This window comes from Scomber japonicus, chromosome 18 (assembly GCF_027409825.1).
Source record: "Scomber japonicus isolate fScoJap1 chromosome 18, fScoJap1.pri, whole genome shotgun sequence".
Classification (NCBI taxonomy): Eukaryota; Metazoa; Chordata; class Actinopteri; order Scombriformes; family Scombridae; genus Scomber; species Scomber japonicus.
In genome coordinates, this window is record NC_070595.1 from 11,930,147 (window position 1) to 11,951,404 (window position 21,258).

The following is a 21,258-nucleotide window of genomic DNA, read 5'->3' on the forward strand; positions in this document are numbered from 1 at the left end:
GATCTTGTCAGACAATCAACTAAATAAAGAATGTTTTGCTTTTGAGTCACCATGTTTAGCAGTGGTAGCATATAACCACAGCCACCTTTCTCTTTGTCTCACTATGTTTCCTGTTTGCATCTTCACACAGTCACTATCTAATTAAATGCAACAAGCCAAAAACATCCTCTTAGAAAAGGTTTCTCTAACATCCTTAAAAAAAAAAGCTCATCACTGTGTATATGACAAAGTAGTCAAGTCCTAATTAGGAACAAGAAGAGAATTGCATTGTGCTGCTACTAGGATTACATTCATTATGACTTGATGAATTTAATTCTAGTACTACTACTGTTTATATTTATAAGAATGTCTATCTCTAACTTCCCCAATATATTGCCATAGCTCATTGGACCTCCCACTGGTGTACTCTAGGTAAAGCTCAGGATCATAATGTCCTAATAAGACGGCAGCTCAGTTTAATTCTTACTGAAATAAAATGGCAACGTTCTCCGAATAATCTCTTAAAAAAACAAAACAATCTACTATCCTAAAAAAATAGGACTGAATGTTTTTGCTGGTCATGTCATGTCAGGTTTATTCTGAAGGCTTCCTGATAGCACCAAGTACTCTTTCAACATCTCTGCGGCTTTTCTGCTCTACGGAGTTCAACCCTTAGACATTTCCTGTCTCAAGTCATAGGTAGAGAAGTCAAAAAAGAAAGAGGGGATGACATGCACAACTAATGGACCTGAAACGCTTTTGATTAAAACAAAACACTTACGTTTTTAGAACTTCATTCTCTCTCTCACACACAAACGAACGATTGCCTATTATTGCACAATAAGCGATGCTCAACTGAACATTTTGTTGTTTTTCTTTTGGCTCAACTGATGAGGGCTTATAATGAAACATTTACTTTCCCAGAATACTTTTACTTGCAAAAATAATCAATTCAGACTCTTCATACAAATATGTACTTTTCCACAAAAGTATGTTTAAGTATTCTCAAATCAATGTTGCTGCTTTGAGTAGTTTTGCTTGTTTTTCATTTTTTTTAAGTTAGGAAGAGGGGCAGCATGGCTGCATAGGTGTTGTTAGCAATAACTGTTGGAGAAAATATTCTAGTTAAAGTTAACATTGGTGTGCTCATTGTAAATGCACAGCTCATTAGTTTACAAGTGTACTATTTCATGCATGTTCAAGTGCATGCATGTGGTGTTCTAAAACATGCTGCATACCTAGCACACATTAAAAAGTACATGCAAAGATGTCACTCTGATTTCCATGCAGCAGTCAAAGCTTGGTATTTGTAGCTACAGGCCAGGCGGGTGGCGTAAAGACGTTGAATGGGACTTACTCAAACACAGAGCTGTCATTCTGGTCCCCCCAGATGAGGATCTCTGTGATGGACCGGATGGTCTCCACCAGTAGGTTTCGGTTGTGGTCTGTGACTGTTGTGTTTTTGGTCAAGACATGGTACATATACCTGGAGGACAGAAAATAATAGAGGGAAGATGTGTGAAAAGAGGATTGCAGTGAACTACAATTAATGACAAATCTCTGGGCGTGTTCAGACTGAGTTTGAGTGACATCTCCCTCACTCTGCTGTTAATTTGTTGCATCTCTAGATATAGGAAAACGTTAATTTGGCCCTCGCATTGGTACATGGACTATTATGACCTCAAGAACGTTCATTTCCAGCACAGACAGCCCCAAACTTTACCATGTGCAGGTGTCCAAACTGCCAAAAAACCCCTGTGTTAATGTGTAGGGCCTGTAAGACTTGATGCTCTGATTTCTAGCTTCTATGGGGAGTTGTACATGTTCGCTGGCAGACACTGACTTTATTATCCACAAACATTAGAACAGTACACTACCAATTATGTTTTAGGGTGAATTTTCCCTTTAAATCTAACAATTACAAGCTACTTCACATGTCCATCTTCCTCTCCTAATTTAATAGGAACGTCACAGCGTCCATAGATGGTGTTATCGCCTGACTCAACATCTCGACAGCTACAACCAATTCGATGCTGTTATTTTAGCTGTTATTAACTTAGCTGATAATAACGCTGACAGTCGTTTTCAACCAGCTAACGTTAGCATGTAAACGCTAGCTACTCACTTCAAATGATCCAAGGAGTGGATATTTTTCGTTCTCCCCTGTCCTCCAACCCAGCTCCGTGAACGGCCGAACATGGTTGTGGTTTTAAGGGGGCTAATTCTTTGACGGGCGAGTTATTTTTCGCTAGCGTCGGTGTCCGCATCTATCCATTTACACCCACTTTCCCTTGCAGATAGCTACTTAGCAAACAGAAGGTGATAGGTGGCGATAGCGGCGATGAGAGGTCATTACGTAACAGCAGTAGTGCGCGGGTTGTGTGGGAGTTGAATTTTATTTCGCCACCGTAGCTCGTAGAATCACTACGAGAGCGAGTCGAGAAAAAAACTACAAGGTTTACTTCCTGTGCTGGTAGTGACGGTGGTAACATGCGACCTCGCGAGGTGCTCGCTATGCTGATTGACACCTCTGAAAAACCAATCACAGCAGGAGCCTGCAAAGCTGCGAGCCAATCAGCTTCCGAGGTTCCGGACGTCGCTTTGTGGTCTGTGGTGTTTTGATGCAGATGGCAAAAAATGTTGGAAACGACTCTTGCACCTCTTGAAAAAGGCAGAAGCGTGTTTTTGTGAGTGTTCCGGTACGAAAGTTTAAAGAGGGAAACTCGACATACTCGTTGACATGTTTGTGTTCATTTTTACTAGTATTGCATGCTACTGTTTTTAGCCGTAGCCTACTAGCATGGCGTGAATACCGCAGATCCAAGGAGCCAATGTCAAGAATGTGCCGAGCTTGCTAACAACATATTTTGATACTATTCATCTGGTATTTTTTACGTTTCATTTAGCTATGAACGTTAAACCCTTACGTCTGCCTTTTTTCCTTTCGTCTTCCTCTGGACCTTACAGATAAAACAGCACTTATCAGCTGCCTCTCAGTTCTTGTTTCAGGTCGGGACGAGCCGAAATGGACGCCCCAACCCCATCCCCGTCACCCCAGACACATTTCTAGCCCAAACTTCAGTTCGTCTCATCCTGGCCTCTGCACAAACACAAGACCCTACACCGTGGCTTTCTTTTCTATGACAAACCCAATTTATGCCCAGCTAGATTCGGTCGAATCGCTTTTGGACGAGCTCCCATATATGTTTTATCTGGGCCTGTTCTTTGTTAACGTCCTGATCCTCTACTATGCCTTTCTGATGGAGTACATCGTCCTGAATGTGGGGATAGTGTTTCTGCCTGAGGACATGGACCAGGCGCTGGTGGACCTCGGGGTGCTGTCCGACCCGGCCTCTGCCCCCTACGACACGGACACGGAGTTAGATGTGTTTGAGGGGTATCTTGAGTGACAAGGCGGTCCTGGAGAAAAGAAGTAAAGGAGATTTAGGGTGATGGTGGTGCTGATGATGATGAAGAGGTCCGGGGAAGATTGGGCCAGTTCAAACACACTTTTGTCAGTGATGTGGGGTGAAGAACCATCAAAGCAGATGATGTTGCTGCCTTTCTTTCACACAGACATATCAGTGAAAAAGTAAGCAGAGCACAGAATTAAATTAGTGCTTTTCAATTTTTTCAACCTATTGAAGTTTTAAGAAATGTTACATTGATTATTGACTGTAACACTTATGTGTCACTTGTCCTTAGGTTGTCTCGGCTCAAAAGAAGATAACCTGAGGAGGAGATTCGGTACTAATGGCCATATGGTCAGCGATTGTCCCATGGGAAGAGCACTCTGCTCTAGATCAGCAGTCAGTCTGGTGCCATTCTAATAGTGACTGACACTGGTCGGACACCAGGGGGAGTTAACACTGTTCCCTTCACTTTGGACCCAGTGAGAGATAAAAAAGGAAGTACAGTGTGTTGCAAGTTAAGAGAGACTGCTGTTCCCTGTGGATGAAAAATGAATGTTACTGGAATTGTGGAGTTCCGGTCATCTGCATTGCAGCCAGTTCAGATACAGCATCCTGCAGCATGAGCTGAAAAGGAATACGACGGACGTGACAGTGAACAATCATCCAGATTGTGCAAAATCTGGCAGCAGACTGCAGAAGGAATCAAACTTGCCACTTTAGTCACAATGTGTGAAATCTCAGCATCACAGGCAAAAGTATTATGTCTGTTGAAAACTTCTCTCACAAAACAACTTGTTTCAACCATTTGTCCTTTTAAGTTTTCAGAATGCAATGCTGCTTAGCAGGCTCACTCATCCTCGTGATCTAATTTAAAATGTGTCTTTGAGATCATCCATACAGTATATCTGCTTCAGGGCTGTACACACTCTCAGGAGCACAGTTAAAAATTCTGGGCACACTGGCTAGACATTACACTGACACTGGACACAGGCTGTGCAACTACAAGATATACGGGATCACTAAAGTTTTTGGCCCTCTTAAAAATCAGCAACACCATACTACACTTGCCACACTCTTAAGTATGTAAGTGTCCTGGAAGAGTTATTTCTTTGTTGACCTTGATCACATTAGTTCTTGGCATCATATGTAAACATTTTTCCAACTACAAAGTTAACAATAATAGATTAGTAATGAAAGCTGTGACAAGAGCCGGCCAAATGTTTAAACCTCAAAACAAGTGCTTCAGATAATAATTTTTTCATCCTCTCTTGTGTTTTTTAAATTTTTTTATAATGTTACAAATGAATGTTAGATACATGGATGAGTTCCAATGCATGTTATTGGTTGTTTGTCATTTTAAAAAATCCAGTTTTGGTGTGAGATTTCTGTTTTATTGTACTATGTTTTGATACCTATGTTGTGAATTCAGAGTTCAGTCCATGAAATCTGCATTCTTAGAAGCAATAATGAACTGGATTCAAGAAATGAGGCAGTGAAATGAATAGTGACACAAATGAGATCACGCACACACAGGTAAATGTTTAATCCATCTGCTAGGTTTGGTTGAGCATGAGTAGAAGAAAACTGCCCAGTGTCAGTAATTTTTATAAAGGGAAGAGATTTAATGAATATTTCTATGCCTTGAAAGTACTGTACATACTGTAAGAGTCTTTACAGCCCAGCTAATTCACTTTTCTTTTCCATTTTGGAGGCAATACAAGAACCAAGACCTGTCTACTAGTTTAAGCAAATTGTGGTTAATAATCATGGCAATGTGGTTGTGGTCAGCAGCAGAGTCTAAAACCATTTCTAAACATTTGTAGGTAGATGTTTCACACTCGAAATGAGTCTTAGTCCAGAGTTTCATTGCTTGTCAGTGTTTTGAACGGTACTCTTCCAGACAACCTTTCACCAAGATGGCTCTGCTGTTGTCAGTTCAGACTGTACACGTGTCATTTTGAACAACACTCAGCTCAAATGTTACACTAAATATAGACAGAGAAATTGTCCACAGCCACATTGTATCATGAATCTCAAGAATAGGTATTTAAAAAAAACAAAAAGTGTCTGTCTAATGATAATGCAGTTAGGTTGGAGCAGATCTAACAAGGCATTTCAAATAGATTTTCAGAGATTTCAGAGTTCAACCAATGGAGATTAGTGAAAAGTGATACCTTTTTTTAAGGTGTAGGGTGGGGTGGGGGCACAAGTAAGCAATATTTTGTGCTGACATCTACAACATTTTTTGGATCAGCTTGTCCATAAGAATTTTATTTTTGGCATAATGGAAATTCCTAAGAATCAGCATGTAGAACACAGGATACTAAAGCTCAGGATACTAATATTCATGAAATATTGTAAAACATGTTTGTATGGAATCTGATCAAAAGGTCATATAATAAATATCAGGGTAAGGGCTTCCTTTAGATGAACAGTGTGGATGATATATATTCGACATAGTGTATAATGAAATGCCATCATGCTGGGGGTGGATGACATTAACAATCTGATTTTTGACTAAAGGTCTATATTAGTTTTGTGAGTTGGGTAATCTAACTATAAAAGTCACTCCCTGTATTGGGAAATCAAGGGAAGCGGTTAGACCGGGAGGATCCTTTCGTTCTCTTTTGTCTTTTCGGTTTTGTACGAAACTTGTTCATAAATCACTGGTGTGAAAAGAGCGTTTGTGCCATTTTTCCTTGGCCGTTATGCCACACCGCTGGTCAAGTCCTGATCAGCTCTCTGCTCACAGCATCTTGGTCCATTGGAACGCTTGTTTCATCCCTCCACATCTGCTTCTTCGCAGACATGCACATGCTATTATAAGCTATGGAACGTAACAGAGTTTTATTTTCCAATGTGTATTTAATAAACTTTGAGCGAATGTCAGCTTTTTGTCTCTTACCTGTCACTGTAACTGTCATTTTTCAATACAATCGTGTATATATTATTTTGAAGTAGCATGCTGGTCATCTCTGATTGTTTACTATGTGCTCTTTAACCATTGTGTCATGTTACAATTTCTTTCCACAAGAGGGCACCAGAGAACATCAGCTTATTACTAATGCTCGATAAAGGAAATCCCCAGCAGATCAGACAGAGGACTGCTGGTGCTCGGATTTGTTTAATTTTACATAGTATAATATAAATATCCTCAGTAAAATGTCTGTAATGAATAACTGACATTATCTGACATGTTGTGTTGTTGAAACTATAGCCATCTGTTGATCTTTGACTGAGAAAAGGTTTAAACACCAGTAACATCAAACTGCTGCTTGTATTTTGACACATTTCCTCCTACAATGTGCCCTTTCTTTCTCTGGATTTAACCTTTACGGTAAAAATCCATGTTATCAGTACAGTTTGGTTTGTTCCCTTCTATTTGACCATGACATCAAAAGTATGCCAAGTCTACTAGTCAGTGATATGAAGTTAAATATGGCTTGGAGCCTTGAGCCACTAAAGTTATCAATCACCTACGCACACTATCACAATTGTAAAGGTCAGTTTGCATCTAAATAGAGAACAGAAACTTCTTTTGAAGGAAGTGAAAAGAGGCTTAAATAAACGGATGAATTTGGTAAACATGTGAAATGGTTAGTGAAAACACAAGACAGAAAAGAAGATCAAATGACTTGTGACAATATGAAACATTTTATGTATACAAAAGATGTAGATGATTGCAAAACAATGTAAGATTTACAGCAAGTAAAAATGCACTTTTTTCCATACAAAAACAAACAAATAAAAAAAACAGGCCCTTCAGAAAACAGAATCACAGAAAACAATCTACAATTCAAGCCCCTTATAAAAATCATAGTGCAAATGTGCTTTTTGAAATAGGCATTATTTGCTGAAGGAGAGATTATTTCCTTTCAGCAAAGACTGGAATAATACAGTAGAATGAATCCAGAAAGATTAACTATTGAATAAGCAGCAAGTAATCATCTATGTTTGGTTTGTTTTAGTGCTCTCTCCTCTCTCCTGCTCTGTGTTTGTTACTGTCACAGTCTCTTAAGCAGAAACGCTCTAGGGAATGTAGTTGCTGTACCTAAGGTGTAGTGTAAACACACAAGTTCACAGCCTTGTGGTATAAACATTTTACGACAGCCAAGCGATCCTCTGGTCCTGCTGCTGAAGTCTCTCAAATACTCCATATGGAATACACTGGTTCCACATCCTGAGATGAGAGGGGGAAAAAAAACATTTGGATAAAGATGGAAGAGATATGATTAAGTAACTTGTAGTTGGGATTTTTCTTACCTCAAAGTCTTGATTCTTTTACAGTTTCTTAGACTGGCTCCAAGGCTTTGTGCACCAACATCTGTCAACTTGTTATACGTCACGCTGTCAAACAGAACAAAACATACAAATTTAGACTTAACATGTCTCTTAAGTGTAGCACTGTGGTATCTACTGACACCCAGTAGATGAAAATGTGAGATGAAGTCTTACTCTAGCTCAGTGAGAGATGCCATGTGAGGGAGGGCAGCAGCCAAACTCTCTGCCCCTTCATCAGAAATCACATTACTGTAGAGACTATAAAAAAAACAAAGGGAGAGGGAAGTGAAATTATAGTGCGAATCAGTATGTTGTTTGGGTGTGTGGGTGTGGGGATGTGAGTTTTTGTAGAATAAATACCTTAAATGGTGCATTTTGGGTAGATCCCTCAGTGTGGCTGTGAGTTTCTTCACCCCCTCGTCGCCTATACAATTCTGTGACAGACTGTAAACCAAAAAGAGGTCACCGGTCAAAACACAAGAAGAACAAAAACTGCATATGTTTTTAGACTCTATTGTCTCCACTTCCCTAACAGATGTTTAAGTAAGCATTATAGAGTGCACATACTTCCCCTCAGCTGCTAAAGCACCCATTAAAAAAAAAAATCCAGTCAAATGATTAAATGATAAAAAGTTTTTATTGGAAATTCTAAATATTTTGCTCTTTAGCCGTGTAAGCTTGAGCGATAGAAATACCACTCTTTACGTCCATCTATCAACAGTTTTGGCCCAGACTGAAATATTTTGGATTGGTCTGAAATTTACAAAGATATTCATGGTATCAAGAGGGTGAACTAAAATGACTTTGGTGATCCCCTGAAATTGCACCTGGCACCACTAGCATTACTGGACTATACACCATTGGACAGACATGTTCTTACTAGATGTCTGTCTGATGGTGTTGTCACTAAATTTAAAGAAATAATTCCATCAGTACTGAACTCAATACCATGTCTCAATACAACAGAGATGACTTATTCTGACTTTAGTTCCCCCCAGATTGACTGTGTTGTTGATAGTGCTGCAGATTCACTGAGAACAACTCTGAACTCCCCATCGCCCCTCTAAAAAAGAAGGTCATTAAACAACAGAGAACAGCTCCGTGGTATAATTCTCAAACTAGACAATTAAAGCAAACTTTACGAAAATTGGAATATGGTGTTCCACTAAATTAGAAGAATCTCACTTAGCCTGGCAAGACAGTCTTAAAACATATAAGAAGGACATCTGTAACACCAGAGCCTATTACTCATCACTAATAGAGGAGAATAACAATAATCCAAGGTTTCTTTTCAGCACTTTGGCTACATTGACAAAGAGTCATAACACTACTGATCCATGTATTCCGTTAACTCTCAGTAGTGATGACTTCATGAGTTTCTTTAATGATAACATTTTAACTATTAGGGACAAAATTAATCACCTCCTGCCCTCAATAAGCAATGATTTATCCTCTAACACAGAAAACTTAGAAATCGCTGTTAAACCTGATATATATTTCTCCAGTCGACCTTATAGAATTAACTTCAATGATTACTTCTTCCAAACCATCAACCTGTCTCTTAGACCCGATTCCAACTAGGCTGCTTAAGGAAGTCTTTTCCTCAGTTAGCACTTCCTTATTAGATATGATCAATCAGTCTTTGGTGACAGGATATGTACCACAGTCCTTTAAGGTAGCTGTAATTAAACCACTTCTTAAAAATCCTGAGGTCCTAGCTAACTATAGGCCTATATCTAACCTAGATCCTTGAGAAAGCAGTTGCTAATCAGCTGTGTAACTTTCTACATAGTAACAGCTTATTTGAGGAGTTTCAGTCTGGATTTAGAGCTCATCATAGCACAGAGGCCGCACTAGTAAAAGTTACAAATGACCTTTTAACTTCATCAGACAATGGACTTCTCTCTGTCCTTGTTCTGTTAGATCTTAGTACTGCCTTCAACACTATTGATCATCAAATCCTGTTACAGAGACTTGAACATTTAATTGGCATTAAAGAAACAGCATTAAAATGGTTTAAATCGTATTTATCTGCCAGATTTCAGTTTGTAAATGTTAATGATAAATCCTCCATGCAAACAAAAGTTAGACACGGTGTTCCTCAAGGTTCAGTGCTTGGACCAATACTATTCTCCTTATATATGCTTCCTTTAGGAAACATTATTTGGAAACACTCAATAAATGTTCATTATTATGCAGATGATACTCAATTATATCTATCAATAAAGCCAAATGAAATCAACCAGTTAACTAAACTACCTTAGTAACACATTATCTAATGATATAACTACTTTGTTACTACAAGGTAACAGAGGAGTTCAGATGTCATACTCACTTGAGTATCTCAAGAGAGCAGAGGGAGACTAAAGCTTCTGCCAACTTCTCAGCTCCTTTGTCGTTGATCTTGCTGTTCTCTAAACTGAAGGAGGAGAGAGAAAGTGTGAGAAACTAGAAACACACAGAGAGATTGATGCACTGAGGAAAAACAAAAAGTATTATTTACTCCAAGTGCTGCAGGTTATTTAAACCTGGTAGGAGCTCCCACAGCTTGGGAAGAGCCAGGGGGCCACTCTCTGGACCAAGTCTACAGCAAAAGACACCATTGTCATCATTGGCATCTTCATAATTGTCACGTTCAAACATGAAATGGCACAATGTCAAAATGAGTTACTCACGCAAACTCCAGCTTGTGTAGCTCTTTGACTGCTGGCACTCCCTCTGCCAGGATGGAATCTGATTGGCTGGAGCTACCAAAGAACACAACAACATGTACTTTAGCCTATATGTTGCAAAGTATATCCATGTGTATCTATGTGTTTGCGTCCATGTGTGGTGCATTACCTGTCTGACAGTCTCCTGTTCACATGTATGTTCACCAGCTTGGCCAGGTGCTCTATGTGACAGACCTGCGTGGCTTTCAGAGGGTGGATCTTGAACTTGGAGACCACCTGTTGTAGGAGCACCTCTTCACCACTCTGCTTTAGTTCTCCCCATAGGGTGATGACATCGGCAATGCACGCCCTAGAAGACACTCAAAGATTTAGTCTCACAAGGCCTGATATTGGGCCGCTAAGCTAAAATTCGACATTCACGGTTTAGCAAAAAATCACGATACCAAGCAGTTTTTTGAGATATGGACTGCAACAAGTACCTGTATGTGTTGATGTCGCTGAGCCCCACCAGGGCCCTGAGTCCAGAGATCTGTATCCCAGAGTCCTCAAGATCCAAACAGAAACTTCTACCTTCAGTTCCACCCCTTTCAAGAATCTTCTGCACAGCGAACGTGTCCAGTGGGCTTAGTGAAACTCCGTGGAATGTCAGGACCTCTGGAAGGTTCGCTGCCAGGTGAGTGGCCAGTCGTGTGCCACCACTGTCTCTGCTATTGTTATCATGTGTAAAACTTGCCTCATAAACATAGTGACATGCCTCCAGAATCTGTGCGGGGCTCATGTCAACATGGGAAAGCTCCTCAATGTGTTTGGTTACTAAACCCTGCTTGCTGACCACCATGTCTCTGAAGGTTGTCTCTGTGTACAAATGAAGCCTCTGCAGCTCTGTCCGATTGTGAAACAGGAGCCCAACTGCAAATCTCAATGTTAGCTCCATCTCCTCTCTTTGGGGTCGCCGACGCCCCTTTGGGCCTGATTGGAAAGGGAGGGTCTGCAGGAAGGAACGGTCTGATACAGTTCTGTGGGAAACAGAAAGTGAAATAGGTTCAGGGAAATTCAGACAGGGTAGTGCACTGAAAGTAGAAGAGAAAAGAGGACAGTAAGAGTGAAAGGGGATATGTCTTATATATCTTTCACTTTTAATCTAACAAGCAACATTTTGGATCTGTGCCAGACTAAATATTCATTCAACTAGATCTTCACCAGGTCCAATTTGTCAATAAAAACCTGTGTCAAAAATGTTGTGAATCAAGAAACGACATATTTTTACCTTGACAGAGACAGATGGACCCCTGCCAGGTAACTCTGAAGGAAGGGGTTAGCCCACAGAAGTATGTCTTCACTGTTTTCCACATCTGTGCTTCCTCGGTTTACCCTCCTTTCTCCTTTCCTTCCACCTCCTATTTCTTTTCCATCCTTTCCTTTTGCTCCATCCGTCTCACCACTTAAGTAAAACTGTGTCATCCTCAGGTGGTGAGAGAGGAATATCCCTGTCCTGAGGCCAAACGCCTTGAGTTTGGCGGATATGGTCCGTCCTGCGGGAATGACGGAAGAGTTGGCTTTGACCCCATCCCAGGCTAAAGAGCTCAGCTGGGACAGCAACTCTCTGTCCTCTGTGTTCTGTACTTCACCTCCACCACTCTTCATCTCCTCTGCCTCCAAATCATCTGCCTCTTTCTCCTTTGCTTTTGCCCTCTTTGCTCTTTGGTTGCGAGAGCGAGTGTGCACCTGTGTTCGGGACTTTCTCTGAGTATTTTTGGATCTTCTCTTCACATCAGTGCTACTAGAGACATGTGTCTGGGTTTCTTCTACACATTGAATGGATATTTGTGCTTGAGCCTCAGCCTGTGAGTTTGTGTTACTACAGTCCCTTTCCATTTTTAGGCGAAGCACTTGATGGCAGAGCCCAGTTAAAGTTCTCGGTAGAGTCCCTGCACTTTTGGACTGCTCTAAAACCAAGCACACCAGTCGACATAGCCCAGGGTTCCAGCAGAGGAGATGTAGATAGCTGGAGTTTTGTAAGCAGTCCAAAGCAGATGCCCTGAGGGCAGCATCAGTAAAGTACTGTGACAAATAACTCTCGACATATGTGGGGGTGAAACCACTCATCTCCAAAAGGCTGTCTGCCCGCCGCAGTAGCTGGCTGGCAGTGCCTCTTGGTCGGGTAGAGAGCAATAGCGTGCTGCCCTGTAGGAGGGCCCGCTGAAGGATGGCAGCGTATAGCTGTCTCACTGTGTATGTCTGCGCTTTACTGTCTTTCTGCATTGATGAGAATAAATCTTTTTCCTGGGTCTGGAGTAGAATTTCATAGTCCCGCAACTGTTCAAACCCATCAAAAATGATGAGCACACGCTTAGGAGCTGCGAGGATTTGAGCATACACTGCTTGGGGGTCAATACAGGAAGGGGCAAAGGAGGAGAGGTTGAGCAGGAGGGTTTGAAGGCTATAGGTCGGCTCTGTTATGGTGAGTGCTTTGCCATCTAATAAGAAGACAAAGTCAAACTGAGGGATGCAGTCTCTGGACCAGTCAAGACACAGCTTCTTGATCAGAGTGGTTTTTCCCATGCCTGCATTGCCGAATAGCAATATGTAGCGTTTGGATTTGTCTCCATTTGAGCTCTCAAAGATCTATGAAGACACAGTTAAACATACACTTACACCAGTCATATAAATAAATGAAAATACTGCTTGGTTTCATGTAAGCACATAGTTAAAGTGAAAGTGAAATTCTTACCTGACTCTGCCCCAACAAGCTTTTTTGTCGGTCTGTGTCTCCAATGATGACTAACTCTTTGTCCAGGCATTTGTTTGTGTTTTTTCCAGAACGAAGGATCTCTCTCTGGATCACTTCCACGTCTACGTAATGAGAGGCCAGGTTCAAACCTGCCTCCATATCCTGACAGGCTTGACTCATGTGGGCTTTGGCCTTCTGAATGTAGTCCTTGACACTCTCTGAAGAAGAAAGACAACTGAATACCAAGCTGCTCTACCACACATTTGCAGCTTCAGGAATTTTTAGATCATAGCAAAAGATAGGACTCAAAGACTTGGAAACTTACGTGGAATGTCAAGGACGGTGGGAGACTGAGGAACAGGTGGTTCTTTACAAGGGGATGTCTCTGAAATGCAACAAGTCATGATATTTTTAACATGGAAGTAAACGTACTGGGTAACTTACCACAAGGAGAGAGATGTATGAAACAGATACTCACCATTACTGGGGGAGAGTGGTGAAGCACAATGGGGAGACATAGCTTTGCTAGCAGTGTCTGACAAAGATCCAGGTGGGGATGAACTCATTTGAACTGGTGCTACTGCACCGTTCACTACAAAAGGAGAATCAAAATGAGAACACTGCATTCATAGGAACATGGCAAACATAGCAGGTGCTGCTATTTTGTTTAAAAAAGACAGAGTTAATCCTGTAAATAGGGAACTATTTAACTATGTAACCCAAACAACACTATCACTGTAAGATCTTGGTAGAAGTTGTCACACATTAACATACACAACTCAAAGGTTTTACTCACCAGGGGAGAGGGGTGGCACTTGGAGGTTGCGGGGTGGTGAGGGAGCAGGCACTGTATTAGAAATAGAAATATATTATATATGCAATTATGAGACATGATGAGGGAGCAACCCAAGACATGAGAAATAATTTACTGTGTATAAGACTTCACTAAGGGCTTTACATGGTACAAGCAATTACACATACATTTAATACAATAAAACACAAATTCAAGGGATAAAATCCTTAAAGATTTAATTGAAAAGATAAACAGAAGGGAGTTCACAATGTGGGTGAAAAATGGATAGCAACCCAAATGCTTGGAGCCCCTACATATCCACAATCCACTGACAATTGTTTTTAGTTAAATGTCCTGATTACGTCTCTTCTCAGGACTGTATGAGCGGGTGAACAGACAAAGTGTAACTCATCATCATAATGAAACTACCCTGCACTCCAGACTAATTCATAATTCAGCATTTCCAAAACAATCCATATGAGTTTGTTCTAATATGCTGCTTCTATCAGCAGTAATTGTAAAAAAAAAAGAAAAAAAAAGAAGATGTTTAATGGTGTGCCAGAGCTGTGGTTAAGATCTGGTTAGGTTTTGGCGCATGAGCCAAAGATGGCGTGGGTTAAAGTTACTTCCTTAAAGTTTTTCAGCCTTCGTCATCATGGCAACAGTGAACACCACAACAAACGAAGTTATGGTTTTTAAAAATGTGTCCCGACTTGTAGTTGAAAATGTGACACTCGCACTTGGAAGTGGGAAGCAAACAGCGGTCTCCTGCAGCAATGTCCAAGATTTTGACAATTTGTAAATGTAACTATAGGTTGTTTTTGATGGTTGAATTTTCAGCCTATCCTGTCTTTTTTTTAGGTGAGAACGGAATGCAAGTAGGAAAGTAATTAGCCTGGGTGTGCTGGACCATAAAGTCTCAGTCCAGTCTAGAGTGAGTAAATATCTTTAATCTGTTTTAAGGCTAATTATATTAAGAAAAAATTAAGATTTTCAGTGTCTCCAGCCTAGTTAGTAAAATTATGCTCTACATGAATAAAATAATCCTAGTCTTCATTTCCTCTACACATCTCTCTGACACAATGTCAGCAAAATCAGAACACTATAAGCTCCACAAACAGGACATATTATGGGGGAATTGCATAAGACTGCACTAAATTGAATAGGTGTACCCAAAAATTGACAACTGTGCATATGAAAAAATGCATATGAATGTTTAACTCACCAAATATGTATGTGGGTGCAGCAGCTGTATTTGGGAGTGGAAGTCGAATAACCGGACTCAGTGTCTGAACAACCTGATATCCTGGGGTGTCTGGGATGGTGATAAACCGGATGGGAGTACGGAATTGAAGGATTCTTGGTGGAGATGTGGAGAGGCCTGCTGTCTCTGCTGGAATTGGCTCTGATCCCATGTCACTACCTGTAAAACAACCATTCTTATCACTCTCTTTAAACAGGTTTTGTTAATCTTGACCATATCTGAGATGGGGGTTGCAGAAAGGAAACAAAGTAATAATTCAGTTTCCCAAGAAATAAGAAGGGATTTAGAGTCTAATATTCTATGTTAAGACTGAGGCTTTTGTACTGGCAATCATAAAGACACAGCCATCCAAGATGAAACAGTTAAAAGGTTGTTTTGCAAAATTAGCCAATAAACTACAGACTGTACACTGTATATGCCGCCTGAGAGTGGCTGTCCTTCAAGTAGGTTTGACTTTCAAGTTCATGTGACCAAGCAAAATGTGTGAAACAAACATGACACATGTATGTGATCTTTTTAGATCTCAAAAAAAATCTCACACCCTTTTCACACCTAGAAGTTATTGGTGTCCTCCTTGAACAAAACATTTAACTAGGTGCTCAGTGATCAACAGTAGATAGCTGATTTCACTGGTAATGCAAGTAAATATCAACTTTGATGATATGGGTTAGGGTTAGGTTTAGGGTTATCATACTGAGAACAAAATGTGTTATCTTAAACTGAACAAGAGGAAGTCGGGTGAAGTGAGGTTTCTTCTTTTGTTCATCAATGTCACCTCTTGACATACAAATTCAACTTCCTGTTTCTCCATCTGCATTTCATTGACGTGAAGAACCAAGTCAAGCATTGCAAACTAGCACGCCTTTCACTCATGAGTCAACTGTTACTATTCCAGCCCCATGTGATTAGCCTTATGTGCAAAATGACACTTACTAATATACTATATATAGTATTTAGTAATATACATTTCCTTATAATGTTTCCCTGTCTATTAAAGTCATCAACACCACCTAGACTGCAATGTGCAATGTGCATTAGCCGTAGCTCTACTCTTCTTCTTATTGTTCATCACAGTATTTGTTGTAATATGTGTGCATTTTTATGATGATGATGTTGTAGATGGGCATGTGCAATCGATGAACGAATATATTTGTTGTTTTTACAGTTGTTCTTACATCACAGTGTACTGCCCTAACCCTAACCCTGTCTGATCTTATTCATTTACTTTAGTGCTCAGGCTATTTGTCTGCAGTCTGTTTAACACATTACCCTTAACGTAACATCTGCAGTGATCAGTGGCGGTTCTAGACCAGTTTTAATGGAGGGGCCAGGTTGGGGCCAGTTTCTTTGTCAGAGGGGCACATACAACCTCATTTTACTATTAATCAGAGCTGTCAACTTTTCAGAAGACCTTGGAGTGAGATTTGAGGGTATTTGGGCAGGCCCCCAATATTTTTTGGTCCTTTCATTGTGGCCACCATACATCAATAACATTTTATTCAATTTGTACTTTAAGTAAAGAAACATGACTATGTACAGCATGGACATACGAAGCATTTGAAATGTGGGTGGGATAATGTAATGGGGGGTCTGGGGATCCTCCTCCTGAAATTTTTTAACAGAGTGGATGTCATTTCCTGTATTCTGGAGCCTTTTAACAGGTGTTTTGACACCTCACAGCTGTGACCTATGGATTAATTTAATAATTAGAGTAATATATATATAGTCATTCGCAAATTCTTATTTTTTTGAGTGATCTAGGCAAATAAATAACAACTAAGGGTCCATTGTTGATTTACAGTTTGAAAGTGAGCATAGCATACGATGGTTCACCAGGGAATATTATGATATTTAGTTATCAAATGTTCAAATATGTGATGCTCTCCTGACTCTATTGATCATACAGGACACTGTGACTGAAATGTTTCACACTGACAAATTATTCTAAACTGTCAAATCCCTTTCATCACTCACCACAGAAAAGGGTCTCTCTGCACTGTCCCTGCATCCTGCTCCTGTCTCTGACTCTCTCTCATACACCTAGCTGTCAGGAGAGGTGGTGGAATTATTTAGTGAGCAGATTGCTCCTCAAAAAGTATATTATATATTTGTCAGTTTTATGAGTCAGTTTATAAATGAGGCAGCCAGGCTTTTATTAGTCAGCTCCTGTCCATAATAGACTCAGGTGTAGTTAGCTGAAGTTAACTGATTACTACCGGTGATGACTTATTTTACTGTTATTTGAAAAAACAACTTTATGTCTATGTTGTCTGGGGGAACAAACATAAAACCAAGAAACTGTCAGCCAAAAACACAGAGTCCTCTCTACAGTAAGAACCAAAAACGACCATTACCATTAGTGCTTTTTAGCAGTTAGAAAACTGAACAGTGTGTAGAGACATAAAGCGACAAAATACCAACATTTTGACTGCCGCTGGCTGTGTGGAGTCTGAGTCTTTCTGAGTTTTCTTTGACTCATTCAGTATTGAAAGTGTTTGGTGACAAGTGACCGACTGTCAGGTCAACACGTTACGCACATACAGTCATATCAGTGGAGTAATGTGCGGTACAAACGGTCATCAACCTGTTATAAACTCAGTCTCTCTTATAACTGCTGGTCTTTGGGAGTGACACAGGGCATAACAAACACACCTGCCAACTTTTAAGTTCAATGTGTGTGTGAAGTGTATGTTCGTGCGGCTCGTCATGCGGCATCATCCTTTACTCAGACCATCGTGGTCAATCAATCATTTTAAAAAGACATGTCAGTATTATACAGCATGAGAAACAATAGTGTGGCCTGAGTGCGTGTGAAAACGGTAATTTGCATGACTCACTCTGATTGCGTGAGAGATGACAGGTCTGATTATTAATGACTCTTAATTGGGTTGGCCACAGGGGGGGCCGGACCCAGAGTTAGGGGGCACTGACCCCTGTTGGCCCCTACCTAGAACCACCATTGGCAGTGATTATACTATTTAACAAACCTGTCCAAATTGTAGCCATATAACCTGAGTTACGCAGATTAGCCTAGCCCCTGAAATAGCTCATTTAAAAAAAAAAAAATGTCCTAATGCATAAAGAATTCCAACAATTTAGAGCAGGAGTAATGAAAACTTACCCTCACTGACAGCTGGCTCAGTCGGTGCCTTTTTAGTCTTTGCTCGACCTGCAAGAGTTGAACAACAAAGATTACAACTGATTGTTATTTGCATGCAGTATAAATGTGTTATTTCACTAAAGAAAGACTACATGTGTGTATGGTAGGGGGTGGAAGAGGATCTATCAAAAGAAGATGATCGGTCCTCGGGAACCACCTTCCTAAAGTATAGAGATGTTTCTTTTACTGTGTTTTTTATTATTATTTTTATTACCTTGCAGTTTTTTTCAAGCAAGACCCAAAAGTCTTCTAAATAATTTTCATAACAATTATTATTATATTATGAATTAAAACCAATGGCTGATCTGAACACAGTATACGGATTTTTGAAAAGTGGTGATGTGATTAGCAGCTATGGCATTTTGAACAGTTTGTAGCTCTGTCTCTTTACAACGCATGTAGAAATGGATTTATCATTGTTAAACTGAAGGAGAAAGCACTCCTGTCATATAAAGTAATAAAGCAATTATTGCCATACCAAAAGCCAAAATGTTGTTAATACTTAACAGAAAACCAAATGAACAGTTTGGTAAACAGTTTGGTTCACCTGTTGTTCGTTGCCTTTTAGCTCTGGTTGGCATGTTGCCTTCAGTGCAAGGTTGTGACCGGGGAGCTGGTGAGGAAAAATATATACATCCAAAATTTGAATCTGCCACACAAACGAGTAAAGCTGATGTGTTAGTTCATGCAATTTCAAAATGGAATTTATATGTCAAAGGGATTATTAGGACAGTTAGACAGTATACATATGACACTGAGCTGCAGTCAGTGGGTTCTAGTTAGCAGCTGCTTCTCTACCTCTTGGTCTTTTACTCCTGTGATTTGTTTCGCTTGTTACATCGTGTTGCTGTTCCTGCTGGTAGCTCTCTGCGCTGGGTAACTCTGTTGTTGTGAGAAGGTCACCTGAAACGCATCGATGAGGAAGTAAAAGATTCAGTGAGGCAGCAAGCAAGCAGTCAGAGTAACCTGAATTATTCATTTTCTCAAGCACCAGAATACAGAACTGGAAGTTATGGCAAGCCAGTGTCTGTCACTGTGAACCAAGAAAATGTTTCTCAACCCTTGTGTTTTATTGTCATTGGTCTTAGTTCCTCATTATTCTTTGAAACCCAAAATGCAGAATGGTGCCAAAGCCTAACCCTTCATTTTGCATGGTCTTGCCAAAAAGTTTTACAACAAAGTTATGTACATATATGCTACAAGGTGAATTGACTCATGTTGGAGTGAATTGGACCTCAGCTCGGTGTACCGCCCTGTTAAACCTAGTAGTGCTGCAAAAAAGCAGTGCCACCACCAATCACCATTATAAATCATATCAAAATCCGTTCCAGGCCCCCAAGCAGAGCATTGGTCTTAAGTCTAATAGACATGAGTCCATGTGTGCTTTTGGCTAGATGTGAAGATACAGAAGGTAAATCTAAATGTGAAGGAGCTCACAACAGAGACCCCTCCCACCCCCACCATGGACTGTTCTCCCTGCTGGTCTCTGGGAAGAGGTTTTGCAGCATTTGTAGCAGAACAGCCAGATTTTGCAACAGCTTCTTCCCCCTGGCCATCAGACCTACCTACCTACCTACCTACCTACCTACCTAGTGCCTGAAATATAGGGATTTCAAATTTCATTCCAGTATTTTCAAGATCTAATTTCACTGCTCAGATCAAACTTCACTTTCCCTGAACTGATTTAGCTGATGTTACAATTCACAAAAAAAAAGAAATAAAAAGAAGAAGTGATCTTACAGTTGTTGTTGACGTCCGCACCATTCAACCATGGATCACCAAAGAGGATTTCGTCGTCCTGTTCTAGGTTAGAAAATGCATAGGGTGTCGGGTTTATATATAGTCACGCCCAAAATGATCCATACCCCTGGCAAATTTTGACTTAAAGTTACTTTTATTCAACCAGCAAGTTGTTTCTTGACCGGAGATGACACAGGCGTCTCCCAGAAGATAATAAAACAATGTTCAAGAGGCATCATTGTGGAAAAAAAATATTTGTCAGCTTTTATTTACATTTGAACAAAAAGTGGCATGTCCAAAATGATTCATACCCTTCTCAATCATCAATAGAAAAGCCTTTATTGGCTATTACAGCAATCAAACGCTTCCTATAATTGCTGACCAGCTTTTTGCATGTCTCCACTGGTATTTTTGCCCATTCATCTTTAGTGATGAGCTCCAACTCTTTGAGGTTGGAGGGTCTCCTTGCCGTCACCCTGATATTTAGCTCCCTCCACAGATTCTCAATTGGATTAAAGTCAGGTCTCTGGCTGGGCCACTGCAAAACGTTAATGTTTTGTCTGCTAACCATTTCTTCACCACTTTTGCTGTGTGTTTTGGGTCGTTGTCGTGCTGAAATGTCCACTGGTTTTCCACAGTGCGGAACGTTTTAATAATACTTTGCACTGTAGCCACTGGAACTTGAAAACATTTAGATATGGCCTTATATTCCATTTGTGATTTGTGAGCAGCCACAATGCGCAGCCGCAGATCCTCAGTGAGCTCCTTTGTCTTAGCCATAACTGTCCACAAACCAACTGCAGAGAGCTGCTGTTTTTCACCTGTTGAGTTGATTAAAACAGCTGTTCCCAATGAATCAGGGTAATTAGGATGCTTTAGAACAACTTTGACTATTTAGAATGGAATAGAACTTTGGATTTTCCCATAGACTGTGACAGTTTACAAAGGGTATGAATAATTTTGGACATGCCACTTTTTGTTCAAATGTAAATAAAAGCTGAGAAATAGTTTTTTTTCCACAATGATGCCTCTTATCTTCTGGGAGACGCCTGTGTCATTTCCGGTCAAAAAACAACTTGCTGGTTGAATAAAAGTAATTTTAAGTCAAAATTTGCGTGTGTGTGTGTGAGAGAGAGAATTGAGTGAGAATGTGTGTGTCAAAATTCAAACAAGGTTTGGTTGCAACTTACCCATAAACTTCCGCAGGTAATCATCGTTGAGGAGG

The 21,258-nt window shown here is 40.3% G+C and overlaps 3 protein-coding genes across 4 annotated transcripts in view; 1 reads left to right on the forward strand and 2 right to left on the reverse strand.

The window, feature by feature from the left end:
• Positions 1 to 2,399, reverse strand: part of clec16a (C-type lectin domain containing 16A) — a 45,860-nt gene extending 43,461 nt beyond the window's left edge. For both annotated transcript variants that reach the window (XM_053338245.1, XM_053338244.1), the window contains exons 1-2: positions 2,105 to 2,399; positions 1,337 to 1,465 (exon numbers count right to left, since the gene is read on the reverse strand). In XM_053338245.1, coding sequence (XP_053194220.1) covers positions 1,337 to 1,465; positions 2,105 to 2,178 — 203 coding nt within the window. In that variant the 5' untranslated portion in view covers positions 2,179 to 2,399. The remainder of the gene's footprint in view (positions 1 to 1,336; positions 1,466 to 2,104) is intronic.
• A 127-nt stretch (positions 2,400 to 2,526) lies between these two features.
• On the forward strand, positions 2,527 to 5,114 carry dexi (Dexi homolog (mouse)). Its single transcript, XM_053338470.1, has 2 exons — positions 2,527 to 3,571; positions 3,685 to 5,114. The coding sequence occupies exon 1, from the start codon at positions 3,120 to 3,122 to the stop codon at positions 3,387 to 3,389; it is 270 nt and encodes an 89-aa protein (XP_053194445.1). The 5' UTR covers positions 2,527 to 3,119; the 3' UTR covers positions 3,390 to 3,571; positions 3,685 to 5,114.
• A 1,917-nt stretch (positions 5,115 to 7,031) lies between these two features.
• ciita (class II, major histocompatibility complex, transactivator) lies at positions 7,032 to 19,190 on the reverse strand. Its single transcript, XM_053338344.1, has 18 exons — positions 19,092 to 19,190; positions 18,841 to 18,906; positions 18,255 to 18,302; positions 15,095 to 15,292; positions 13,873 to 13,923; positions 13,555 to 13,668; positions 13,402 to 13,461; positions 13,077 to 13,294; positions 11,613 to 12,970; positions 10,825 to 11,361; positions 10,515 to 10,694; positions 10,349 to 10,420; positions 10,177 to 10,257; positions 10,009 to 10,092; positions 8,034 to 8,117; positions 7,848 to 7,931; positions 7,656 to 7,739; positions 7,032 to 7,572 (listed from the first exon to the last, which is right to left on the reverse strand). Exons 2-18 carry the CDS (start codon positions 18,872 to 18,874, stop codon positions 7,494 to 7,496), a joined length of 3,366 nt encoding a protein of 1,121 aa, XP_053194319.1. The 5' UTR covers positions 18,875 to 18,906; positions 19,092 to 19,190; the 3' UTR covers positions 7,032 to 7,493.
• Between the last annotated feature and the right edge of the window lie 2,068 nt (positions 19,191 to 21,258).